Source organism: Malurus melanocephalus, unplaced genomic scaffold, assembly GCF_030028575.1.
Source record: "Malurus melanocephalus ecotype Western Australia unplaced genomic scaffold, MMel_1.1 scaffold_8, whole genome shotgun sequence".
Taxonomy (NCBI): Eukaryota; Metazoa; Chordata; class Aves; order Passeriformes; family Maluridae; genus Malurus; species Malurus melanocephalus.
Genome location: NW_026623240.1, coordinates 2,986,566 through 2,999,603, shown reverse-complemented (window position 1 = coordinate 2,999,603; position 13,038 = coordinate 2,986,566). Strand labels below are relative to the sequence as shown.

General features: G+C 43.1%; 1 protein-coding gene across 1 annotated transcript; it reads left to right on the top strand.

The window, feature by feature from the left end:
* Positions 1–246: 246 nt before the first annotated feature.
* Positions 247–9,433, top strand: LRRC8C (leucine rich repeat containing 8 VRAC subunit C). The gene is made up of 3 exons (XM_057374287.1): positions 247–477; positions 602–743; positions 2,969–9,433. Exons 1-3 carry the CDS (start codon positions 338–340, stop codon positions 5,237–5,239), a joined length of 2,553 nt encoding a protein of 850 aa, XP_057230270.1. The 5' UTR covers positions 247–337; the 3' UTR covers positions 5,240–9,433.
* Positions 9,434–13,038: the final 3,605 nt, after the last annotated feature.

Sequence of the window (13,038 nt, the reverse complement as noted above, 5' to 3'; positions counted from 1 at the left end):
ATGTGTTGGCTCATTTTTGAGAGGACATGATGATGTAAGCCTAGACATCTGAGATGAAGATAAAGCCCTAGATCTGCCTTTAGCTTTGTTTACCTAAAGAACTTTAAGAACTTGCACTCAAAACACAGTAGATTTAAAACTGCGGTGAGTATGCACAAAAATATGCCAAAGCATTCCTGAAACCACTGTGAATAAAACGGAAGTGAATGAAGCATGATATTTAAAAGGGTGTGTGAAGTTTGAACACTGGACAAGCATTTCAGCCAGACCTTTGAGATGAAGGCTAACGTGTATGAAGCTGAACATCTCTACCTACAGAATGGGCTGATTTTCAGGGATGCAGAAAGCCTCACTGACCCATCAGAGATGGCTGGAGTCAACAAAGAGAGGGATTTGCCTGCCTGCGTGGATGGGATCCCAGGCTCTCCCTTCTTCACAGGAGCTGCATAGTGACAGCACGAGCATCCCTCTTCTGGGGTGGGGTGTCAGTAGCTGGGAATTTTTATGCCACATGCTGGGAGTTCCATTTACAGAGCAGGGTTTTTCACTTGCTCATGCAGAATGAGCTGCAGGAGTCTGAGCTGGCCTTGCTGTTTTGCAGGACGATGATTCCTGTGACCGAGTTCCGGCAGTTCTCGGAGCAGCAGCCGGCATTCCGAGTGCTGAAGCCCTGGTGGGATGTGTTCACKGACTATCTGTCGGTCGCCATGCTGATGATTGGAGTGTTTGGGTGCACCTTGCAGGTAAATCCAAGGGGACGGAGGTGTGGCGGATGCTCTCGGGACTGCTGAAAGAACACCACAAATGAGGAAGGGCTTTGGAAGGATGGCATCCTATCTTGTTTTATCTCTTGGGCTCACCATGAACAAAGCAAAAATGTGCTGGTCCCAGGATTAAAGCTGTTTAAGTAGCAACATCAAATAACACAGACCAGACTTTTAGCAGCTGTGAATCAGCAGAGTTGGGCTAGAGTCAATGGAGCTGTGCCAAGTAAGATAAGARCTGTTGGTTTGGCTGGTGCCTGGATCGCTGGTTTCACCTCAATTTGGCATAACAAAACAGATGATCAACTTCAGTTTTGATTTGTTATCATTTTGCTGTTAGAAAGTTTGAAAAACGTAGTTTTGTAATTCCCGTTTTTCTTTTTTTGGCAAATGTTAATATTATTTCTGTCATTATGCTTTAAAGAGATTTGAAATTAATGTGCTTATTTTATTAACACCACCCACAGCTAATATTATGTCTCTTCCATTCCAAAACATCCCTGAGGATGCTCAGACATAAACAATTGACATTACTGTCAGTCACTGTTAGTTACATTTTGCTAAAGAGCCAAAAGCAGAAAAGAAGTGAAAAATACTGTTTGGGATGACTCCACAAAACTATAAAGTTACAGTACTGGTTCAAACATGGATCTCACGTTTCTTGGCATGACTTTGAAATTGAGCTAAAGGGACACATTGACAGAGCTCTTATTTCAGAGGAATTTGCTCACTTACATGGCCTAGGATTCAGATATACTATGTCTTAAATTTCACATGATATTAACTTTTGTTTTGCCTGTGTTCTCTATKTTCAAGTATTTTCAGTTGATGCAACATTCATGTTTAAAAATCTCTTTATGCGGAGCTGAATTTTGCATTAATATATTTAGTGCTTTCAACACCCATGATGTCAAAGGCTACAKCTACACTATGCACACGTACTTAGTTTGGGCTCATCCCAGTTAGTCATTCAGRGCAAGTAAGAGAGCTCCTTGGTTTATCCCGTGGATTAGCATTTTAAATTCAGACCTATAGGGAGCCTTGCATTGAATTCAGAGTGGTTATCCCAAATTAAACCAAAGGTGATTGGTCCCTAAAGGCACTCTGACCTCAGTTTATCAATGTGGATGACCATCCCAAATTAGGAAAATTGCTCTTTTTTTTTCTTTTTTTCTTTTCTTTTCTTTTCTTTTCTTAATTGTAGACTGACTCAAGAACAGATACATTTTTTCCCTGGGTATGTAGTCCATCCTACAGAAGTCCCTCACAGAGAGAGGGACTTTGGACAAGGGCATGTAGTGATAGGACAAGGAGTAAGGGCTTTTAGYTGAAAGGRTAGGTTTAGATTAGATATTGAGAAGAAATTCTTCACTGTGAGGATGTTGAGGTGCTGAAACAGTTTGAGGTTCCCAGAGAAATTGTGGATGCCCCAAACCTGGAAGTGTCCAAGGCCAGGCTGGAGGGGGCTCTGAGCAACCTGGTCTAGTGGAAGATGTCCCTGGCYATGGCAGGGTGTTAGAAGTCGATGAACTTTAAGGTCCCTTCCAGCCCAGATCATTCTATGATTCTATGAGGACTCATGTGTATAATCCTCTATGAGGACTCATATGTATATGTGTGACTCATGTATATGTGTGAGAAGCTAAATAAAATTYATGCACACACAAATGACATCAAAGAAATGTCCTTATCTGTCTTTATTAAGACTGAAATGAGTAATGTCCCAGCATAGACATGCTCACATTAGCCCTTAGTCAGCCGCTTTTGGTGTGATAAGACATCACAGCGTGAGAGTACAGCCACATGAAGGCAGTTGTGCTGCTTTCAATCCTGAGCTGTCTCTGAACATCAAGTAGTCAGGGTGAATACACCTGGCAGTAACAATCTGTCTTTGGGAGGAGCCRTGCAGGAGATCCCTAGTCTTTTCTGGAAGCATTCCCCACACTTCTCCTTTCCCTGGATTGTCTCAATGCCCTCTTATTCAAATGATGGGAAGCTRACCATAGATAGAAAGGGATGGCCTGGTTCTTGGCATATAGAACAAGTGTCTCGTTGAGAATAATAATAGCACAGCCTGTGGGGCCAAGTAGCAGGCTGTGGGGAGGAATGCCTGGCAGCTGGAGGAACTCCAAGGACAGCTACCCATTGGTGCTGCCACCATTGTTTGCGCATCAGTTCATAAGATATCTTTTTGTGTGTTCCAGGTCATGCAGGACAAGATAATATGCCTTCCAAAGCGCCTCCAGCCTTGCCAGAACCAATCTAACAGTTCAAATGTGTTTAACACAATCCCAGATACCACCCCCCTTCCACCACCAAAGCCATCCACCCCTCCAGCTACCGTTGAAATGAAAGGACTCAAGACTGACTTGGACCTTCAGCAATACAGCTTTATAAATCAGGTGTGCTATGAGCGGGCTCTGCACTGGTATGCCAAGTACTTYCCTTACCTTGTCCTTATACACACGCTGGTCTTCATGCTGTGTAGTAACTTTTGGTTCAAATTCCCTGGATCGAGCTCCAAAATTGAACACTTCATTTCAATACTTGGGAAATGTTTTGATTCTCCCTGGACGACAAGAGCTTTATCTGAAGTGTCAGGGGAAGATTCTGAAGAGAAGGATAACAGGAAGAACAACATTAACAAGTCTAATACTGCTCAGCCAAGCACTGAAGGCACTTTGGTCAAGACACAGTCTTTAAAATCAATCCCTGAGAAGTTAGTTGTGGATAAGGGAACACCTGGGGCATTAGATAAAAAAGAAGGTGAACAGGCCAAAGCACTRTTTGAAAAGGTGAAGAAATTTAGACTGCATGTTGAGGAGGGTGATATMCTCTACGTCATGTACGTTCGCCAGACTGTGCTTAAGGTAATTAAATTTCTTATTATTATTGCTTACAACACAGCACTTGTCTCAGAAGTTAATTTTACAGTAGTCTGTAATGTTGATATTGAAGACATGACGGGATACAAGAATTTTTGCTGTAATCACACGATGGCACATCTGTTCTCTAAACTTTCTTACTGCTACCTGTGCTTTGTAAGCATCTATGGCCTGACATGCCTCTATACACTGTACTGGTTATTCTACCGTTCCCTGAAAGAATATTCTTTTGAGTATGTTCGGCAAGAGACAGGAATTGATGATATCCCAGATGTCAAGAATGACTTTGCTTTTATGCTTCATATGATCGATCAGTATGATCCTCTCTACTCCAAGCGCTTTGCYGTCTTCCTGTCTGAAGTCAGTGAAAATAAGCTGAAACAGCTGAACCTGAACAATGAGTGGACTGCAGATAAACTGCGACAGAGGCTACAGACAAACTCCCACAGCCATTTGGAGCTACAGCTTTTCATGCTTTCTGGACTACCAGACACAGTGTTTGAAATTACTGAGCTGCAGTCTTTAAAACTTGAAATMATTAATAATGTAATGATACCAGCAACTATTGCACAGTTGGACAATCTCCAGGAGCTCTCATTGCACCAGTGCTCCGTGAAGATCCACAGTGCCGCCTTGGCTTTTCTGAAAGAGAATCTCAAGATCTTGAGCGTCAAGTTTGATGACATCAGGGAACTTCCACACTGGATGTATGGCCTCAGAAATTTGGAAGAGCTCTATTTAATTGGCTCCCTAAGTCACGATATTTCCAAAAACATTACATTAGAGTCTTTTCGGGAGCTTAAAAGCCTAAAAGTTCTTCACATAAAAAGTAATTTGTCCAAAATCCCACAATCTGCAGTCGATGTTTCGAGTCACCTGCAAAAGTTGTGTATCCATAATGATGGCACTAAGTTAGTGATGCTCAAYAACCTGAAGAAGATGGTCAACCTGACACAGCTGGAATTGGTTCATTGTGATTTAGAGCGCATACCTCAYGCGGTCTTCAGCCTTCTCAGTCTTCAGGAATTGGATCTAAAAGAAAACAACCTCAAATCCATTGAAGAAATAGTAAGTTTTCAACATCTGCGAAAGTTGACAATTCTAAAGCTGTGGTACAACAGCATAACCTACATCCCAGAGCATATAAAGAAACTCACTAGCCTAGAGCGGCTTTCCTTCAGCCATAACAAAATAGAGGTTCTTCCGTCCCACCTATTCCTATGCAACAAAATCAGATACTTGGATTTGTCTTACAATGACATCCGCTTTATCCCACCTGAAATAGGAGTTCTGCAGAGTTTACAATACTTTTCCATTACTTGCAACAAAGTGGAGAGTGTGCCAGATGAACTATACTTTTGCAAAAAACTTAAGACTCTGAAAATTGGGAAAAATAACTTGTCGGTCCTTTCACCTAAAATTGGTAATTTGATATTGCTGTCCTATTTGGATATTAAAGGCAATCACTTTGAAATCCTCCCACCTGAGCTCGGTGAGTGTAGAGCTCTGAAGAGGACTGGTTTCACTGTAGAGGACAACTTGTTTGAAACTTTGCCTTCTGATGTCAGGGAGCAAATGAAAGCTGAATAACTTCTTCTTGCTCAGTTTTACAGAAATAACACTTCTACCAAAAACACTCTAAAGAATGCATACTCCAAATATGCATTTAATTTGTTGTTATTTTTTCTTTTTCAAATCCTTTCTGTACAAACAAATTTGGAGTAAGGAGTACATATATTTTTAAATAAAATTGCCTCATATTTTTTCACTGTTTTAAGGTATTTTAAAGTTTGTTTTGCCCTGAGAACAAGGGCATCTGTAACTTAATTTTTACYGGTAAAAGTAAATGATTTTATCTGCTGTTTTTTCTTTCCATTTCCTAATCCCACCAGGGAAACTGTGTTTAAGATGTATGCTTTGGGTTGCATAGTTTGTAATAGATGATTATATTGTCTATTGGTTATTGTTAATCTGTTAGGACATGGTCTTCAACAGGTGGTGCTGCAGGTGTTGAATACCTTGTTTCCTCTTCTCTTCAGTGGCAGTAGAAGGTGTTCAACATCTATCAAGATCAAATCTAGAAGGTTGACAATCCCTTTTTACTTATGACATGGTTTTCTCAGATGGTCAAAGCAAGTAGACAGGTTCTTTGTGTATTTTAACAGGTGTGAGGGAGCAGAACTCCCTCAGAACCATTTGGCAAGTTCAGTCTGGCTGCTGATTCACACATCGCATTGAGCAGGAGGCACTCACTGTGATTTCCTCTCTGGTGCAGGAAGAGTAAGGTCACAGTTCACAGAGGAATCAGGACCAAAGTGACTCATGTTGAAGGTTTTCCAAGCAGTGCAAAGGGATGTGGCTGTCCATTTCCTACTAACTTGGATGGAAGGGGTGCAGCAAACTCGCTGTATTGGTAATGTCAATTCAGCAAGATCGTTGTCTTGAGAAACCCCATCCTCCCCCAAACACCCCRTGCTGCAAGACAGAAAGTGCCCTCTGCCCCTCAGCCTACTCCCCCACCACATTGCTTGGCACCTTCTAGGGATAGGATCCAGACAAAATGCCATCATACTTAGTTTGTAAAGCTTCTGACAAGGAAATAGCATCTAATAGGATCCTCAATTGAGCTTGGATATCATAAAACCAAGCCCAGCACAGGAGCATTTGCAGRTTAGCAAAAATGAGATTAAATGAATACATTAACTTCTCACAAGTCTCAGCTAACCCAGCCTACCCAAGGACAGTGACGAAGGCTATGTTTTCATCTCCCAGAAAGTGATTAAATTGGAAATAATACAATTGGAAGTGTGCTTTTTAAAATAACGTGGTCTCCAATGATTGTGCATCAGGTTGGGAACTTATCCTCTGAAGCCATGTTTAGGTATTTTTTAATCCAGCCACTTGATTTCTTTAAGTCAGGTTTGAAAGGGATGGGCTGCTCACAAAGCTAATTTTATCTAACCAAAAATAATAAAATATTTTGCTAGGAGGAGATCTCTTCATCCCATCCGACAACACATATTTGAGTCAGGTGCAGGCACTGGGTATATGTTTTGCAAGACTATCTAGGAATAAGTCCGTACTTCTCCAGGAGGCAATGCCGTTCATAAATTGCAGAGGTTGAGTTGCTGATTGTTATGTAAAATATTTTACAATTGTCAGATTGGTTGCTCTTAAATGTTTTCTGACTGCCATTGTGTGTCTTGAGCTACAGTTAATGTGAGCTCCTGAGCTTGGTACAAAAGCATACAGTTGGTTTAAGAGTATGACTTATAAATGTGGGGAAACAAGCCACAATGGGAAGTTCCTCATTACTCCAGGGTGTGCTGTGCAATCTGGTGTCTGGGCTTGCCACAGTACCAGGTCAGACTTATTTTTTGCGCTTGATTATGTTCTGGAGAAGATCCATGTGATTAATCGAAAACGGGTCAGGCATGAAGGAATCAAATGAAGCTTTTTWAAAAGTGTTTGATTTAGTTCTATTGAAGACCTATAATTGATGTAGCTATTGCAGCTACTCCTACTTGTGTGTGGAATGCACTTACTGGAACAGCTTGGCAAGAATATATATTCTAAATGTATTTTACTTTGATGTTATRTGAGGAAGAGAAACATTTCATTGCTCATATTAACCTAATTATGTAAACCAAAGTGCTGTTGTCCCTGATGAATGTAAACTGTTTGAAATGTCCAAGTAATTGGTGGAGCTGTATAGTTCTCTTACTTAGATTTTAAATATGGGATTACATTTAAAGTTTTTTAAAAAGTCTTTATATTCCTAGATGTAGCATTTTAAATCCCTAATTTATTTTGTGTCTAATGTTGTTTCATGTATAATGTGGCCTGGTTTCTGAATGGAAGTTGATGCACACCTCATATCTGAAGGCTGGAGGTGTGTTCTATGCCATTTTTGTAAATACATCACATAGGGGATGTGGGGGTTTTGTTTGTTACAATATTTTTATTATATTTATACCTGTGCAACCCCTCATGTGGACACAGTTACATGAGTATAAAGTGCCTTGTGCTGGTGTATCTTTATTCACTTTGCTAGGAATAAACTATACCGGTCTAAGCACTTTCAACGCTTTCCAAGGGTTTGGTCAGCTGAGACAGCTTCATCAGTCTGACAGCTTAGTGTCACCAAAAAGGGACAGCTCCCTCCCCACCATGCTCCCTATTCCTGCCARCACATTCCAGCTGCTTCTGGTGTACCTTTACAGGTCTGGTGCTGGTCTGATCCCTCCCCAGGACAAATAAACAGAAAATGATGCCAGTCAAAAAAAGGGAGTAATTTTCTGCTGGGCCAGCTCTYTAAAGGATTGGATGGACACTAGGTGGGAGTAAAAAGGCGACAGRACTGTGCAGCTGGGGTCTGTACAAGGAGAGGCTGGAGCAAGTCACTTTGGAGGTGCTAGGTCATCTTTCTGAGCCCCGTGCTTGAAGAACTGTGCTGTTTTATCTATGGCAGCGTTAGGCAGCTTGGCTTTTCTGAGTAGACAACCCTCAGGCTTGCAGTGGATGATAAAATATCACATTACTGTTAATTTCTTAACGAAACAAACTCAGGTAGCTGCACTGTTGACTTTTCTAAACTTCTTACTGTCTAGTCTGGGGTGTGTTTTCCAAACCCATGTTACAGTAACTTAGAAATGAGTCAGCTGAGGGAAGATTGTTTCCTAATTCTCTGTGACATCCAGGAAAATATGTAAAAGTGCCATATTTTCTCAGTGAATCATGTACTGCTCATATGTATATTCACATGCAATTCATACTAGACTTTCCTGTGACCAATAGTATTTGACTTAGAATGGATGGACATTYTGTGGACAATACTTTAGCATGGTTTGTATATATACAAAGAATTTATATAACTACTTATATTAATCAGGTGCCTAACAAGTATGACGATTCCAGAATTTAAGCAAGGCTTTTTTTTCATTATCACTCAAAATAATAAAAATCTTTCTTGGTTTAGAGATGACAGAATTAGAGATGACAAAGATTGCATCAAAAGTAAGAAGACAACCTTCACAGTACATTGAGCCTGACAAGCAAATCTACTTTGTGATCAAAATCTGGAGATGGCATCTCCCCCTTTGGCAAAATTAGAATGGATATTTGTGTTGACCTCATGCATCCAGCCAGCCCAACAACTTTTGCAAATTCTGATTGGAAAGTGCCTGCGCCAAGTCTTATATCACATTTCTGGCACTTCAGTAATTCATGTGCTTAAGTGGCGACGAGTCCTGTAGGAATTCCAAGAAAAAGCTTTTTATTTGACCAAATGGACAAATTTAATTCTGTAGCAAGGTTCTTAATATGGTAATAGACTTACATAGTGTTACGTTGCAATATAGTACACCCAGAAAAAAAAAAAACAGAAATAAAATGCTCTTTTGTAATAATGACCATTGTCTGACTGCAATGTGATTTTTTTTGTTTGGGAAACACTTTGTTTCTTAGTTACCTAAAGATCAAACGTAACCATATTTTGGGTTTGGTCCCTTGGGAGGGAAATCAAGAAAATACACTTAAAAAATCATGGTTATACTTGACGGGATTTACAGCTGCCTGGTCTTGCTTCCTGTGCACCTCCTTCCATTCCTTCTCTCCAACAGCCAACAAAATGGCCAGGATAAAAGCCATTCCCTCGGGAGCAGCTCCCCCGCTCCGGTTCCTGTGCTCTCCAGGGCTTGGGGGGATTCCAGGAGCCCTGYGAGCCCAGAGCCAGGGGTGTGAGGGCTCCTTCCTCCCCCTGCCATCAGCCTGCGCTGCCAAGGGAAATGATGCTGTTAGTCTTTGCATCTGACATACTCCCCTATAAATCCCCTGAAGAGATTTGGAGATTGCTCCTAAGGCTGTTGGGCTGCCTGCATTTGGTATGGGACGTTTTCCTCATTTCTGTTTCTTTATGTTGTGAGTAATRATGTGCTTCAGTTTTGGTGTTCCATGCCAAGACAGCACTGTCCTGCCAAGATGGAGCAAGAATTCCTTTGCTCTGGTGCTTCTGGTCCCAGTGGAGGGAGGAGAGTGGGAAGCACAGCCCTAGAGCTTCCAAAGGAAGCCCAGACCAGCATGAGGGTCTCACTCCAGTCCTTGGCTCCGGGCACACATTTGAAGGAGCTTGTGCTGGCRGAGAAGTTGTTTTCAAAAAACAATACCCTCAAGGAGTGAATTAATCATGGGCAGTGGGGTTTGGTGGCTTTTGGCAAGGACCAGATTCCCAGTGCCACCATGGGCAGCACTGGCAAGGTGTGGGATCCCAAGGGTGTGGAGTAGAACACCCATATTGCAGGCAGGCTTGGACCGTTCTGCTGACAAGARTGATTGAATCAGTCCATCCTCTCCCCTGCTGCCAAGCTGATGAGGATGCACCTARAGCACTGTGTATGGGGACCATATCCAGCAGTGTCCTTGTGACCAGATGGCARTGGCATGGACATTGAGAGTGGCAATGGCAGGATTGTGCTTCCTTCCACACCTCTCTCATTGGGCCAGATGGGACACGTGTGACCATGTCCCTTTATAGCRCTGCAATATATAGGTTGTACAAAAGGCAGACCTGAGCAACTCCACATATCTGTGAGGTCCCCCAGGAACCAGACAAAGGTGGCAAGGGAATCCAGAACTTCCAGATGCACCAAGAGCCCCAGAGCACACAGAATTTCAGCAAGGAGTCACTTACTAGTGCATGTGTTGCTGCCAGCCTGGTATGATACTCCAGAGCATAGGCTGACTTGGTTTGTTATGCTTTTACATTGCTGGAGTAAGAGGGCTACTAAACTGTCTGTCAGAGGAATTTTTTCACATGGACTTTATGAAGTGTGGTAAATAAGTGTTGATATTTTTCTGAATTAAAATTGAATTTAAATGTAACCCTCGTCTCTTGCCTGCTGGGGTCATGTGGCACTGTTGGACTGGCTTGTGGAGACTGCCTGCAGTTCTATTTATTTAGTGAAATATTTTGGCAAAGCTCTGGCATCCTGTTTCCTTGCTGTGAGCAGAGAGAAGAAAGTAGTTAAAGTAGCACAGAACTTCAATACAGTCTCAAGGTTGCCCTTAGGAGCAAGCTGTTGGCTACTGCGAGGAGCTAGATGAGATTTTTACAAGTTCAGAACAAGTTACAAACAAAACCACCGAGCAAAGCAATACCCTCAGCAAAKAGTAACTTTGGAAAGCTGAAGTGGAGGAACAAATACAAGCAGGATTAGTGCTCAGGAGACTTGTGACCTCATTTACCCATTTGTCCCTGTCCCAAGGCAGGGATCTCTGCAGTGCAGGGGTGGAGTATCAGGGTGGCCTTACTGTGGTTAGATGCAAGACTGCTGGAAGCAGCAAATGCCTCTCACCTGTGTTTTGYAGGTGATGCTACCTATCAGGCAGTTGATTTGTCCACTTGACTGCAGCATCTCTGTGCTGGATGTGCTGAGGAGGACTGACAGCCTCAAATTAATTATTTTCTTTAAATATAAGAAATCTATTGCTTCATCCTCACCACAAGGTCTCAGTGTGCCACCTGTGTTTCCTTTTGGAAATGCTGACCCTCCTCACTGCCCCAGCAGCACATCAGAAGGCACACATGGACTCTGGGTGGGGTAAGACACGGTAAATGGGCACCATCACAGTTGTGCTCCTAGATGGTAGCTACAATGCTCCTTGGAAACACAGCCAAACCTTTGGGGGGTTTTAGTCCTGTGGCTTCAAGGAGTGAAAGCTCCTACAAAGATAAGGGCCTGGACATCTTTTTCAAACCCCTGAGCTTATCAGGGGCATGAATTAATAGAACACACAAGAAAGGTAACTTTCTGAGCTGATGGAAATGGTTTTGSAAGGCCTGGCACTTTTGCAGCGGAAGAGTAACCGAGTGGTCCTACCAGTTCAGGGCTGGATTGGCCAAGCAGGTCSTGCTGGTTCCTCCTGCCCAAGCAGCCCCTCCCAGGGGCTTGGCATGGACACCCTGATAAACTGCTGAGMACACGCTCTGCCTTTGCCAGCAAGTATTTCTGCAGAGCTTGTGAAAGTGGAGAGCTGCTGCTTCCAAGCTGCTGATAGCATCCTGTATCAGAAAGCAGTGGCACAAGGGCTCATCCCTGCCAGCAGAGCATCCAGGCACCTCCAGCATCAATGATCCAGCTCTGCCACAGTACCTGTGCTGCTCACAGCCCCTCCAGAGCCCCGGGGCTCTTTGCTTAGCACTGTAACCCACACTSTCCTGTGAGCACCCAAGCACTTGCAGTTGTTTTCTTCAGAGAAGTGAGGCYGGGGATGGTGAATGACCAACTTGTGCATCAACAGGAGCTTGAGCCTGGACCTACTGCAAGTGAAACTTTGCTAAAAATCTTTCAAAGCAAAAGATTATCTGGTGGTGAACCTGAAAAGAAAATTCAGTGCTTATCAAGCCTCCAAGGMGGGCAAATAAAATCTTGCAGGCCTGGAAAGAAGTGAGGTGATGAGGCATGGAGCTGCTGCATCCTGAGGGCTGTGATGATACCCAGGGTGGGGAGGGCTGTTGGGGTTTTCTGGCCCTGATGCTCCAAGGGCTCAGGGGTTATGGTACTTTTTCAGAAATGGGGCTGCAGCAGCCAGGCAAACTCTGTAAGAGAATGTTCTGTCCATGACTGAGTAAAGGCTTTTGCAGTCATTGAAAAAGGGTTGTGGCCTGGGGAGCAAGGGATTGGTAAAAAGATGTTTTGATGGGACTCGGATTTCTCTGTATTTGTGTTGATGCTGGAAGGGCTGGGGCTCTCCCTTGGCAGGRAATGGGGAAATGGAGGAAACAGATGTGTTGCCATGGCAATGCAGGGAGCAGATGCTGTGGGCACAAGTCTCCTTTTCTGCCACATTCCAACCCACACTGGGAGCCCACATCAGGGACAATCAGCCCTGTGGGCCCACAGCCACTCTCTGACCTCACTGGCCCCAGAAAACGGGGTGGGACAGGGTAACTGCAGAATCCACACCACCAGCCAGTCTCCCCCYGCCACTTACCAGCACCAGGTTTGACATTAGGACAGTTGGAGCTTTCATTAAAAACAACAACAACAAAAAAAAACCTTTGCTCACTTGAATGTCTTTTTTTTTCTTCAGCTTCATCTCTCCAATTCCTATTAGAAAGCTTCAAGAGTCTTCATTAATAAGGRGACAAGAGGTAAGTCAGACTCTTTGAGGGAAGTTACACCTGAATATGAAAAACATCTCTGCTCAAAACTTGCAGATTTGAGACCTGATTGTCTCTGTGTCCCAGATCTTGCAAAATATTTATTGATTTTTTTCCAGAAAAAAAAATTAGTGGGTCAGTAGATGGCTGAAGTGGTGAGTTTCCCAAAACTGGTCTTCCCCTTGTTCTCCTTGGACCCCCAGGCTGGAGCACAGAGCACCAAGGGTCC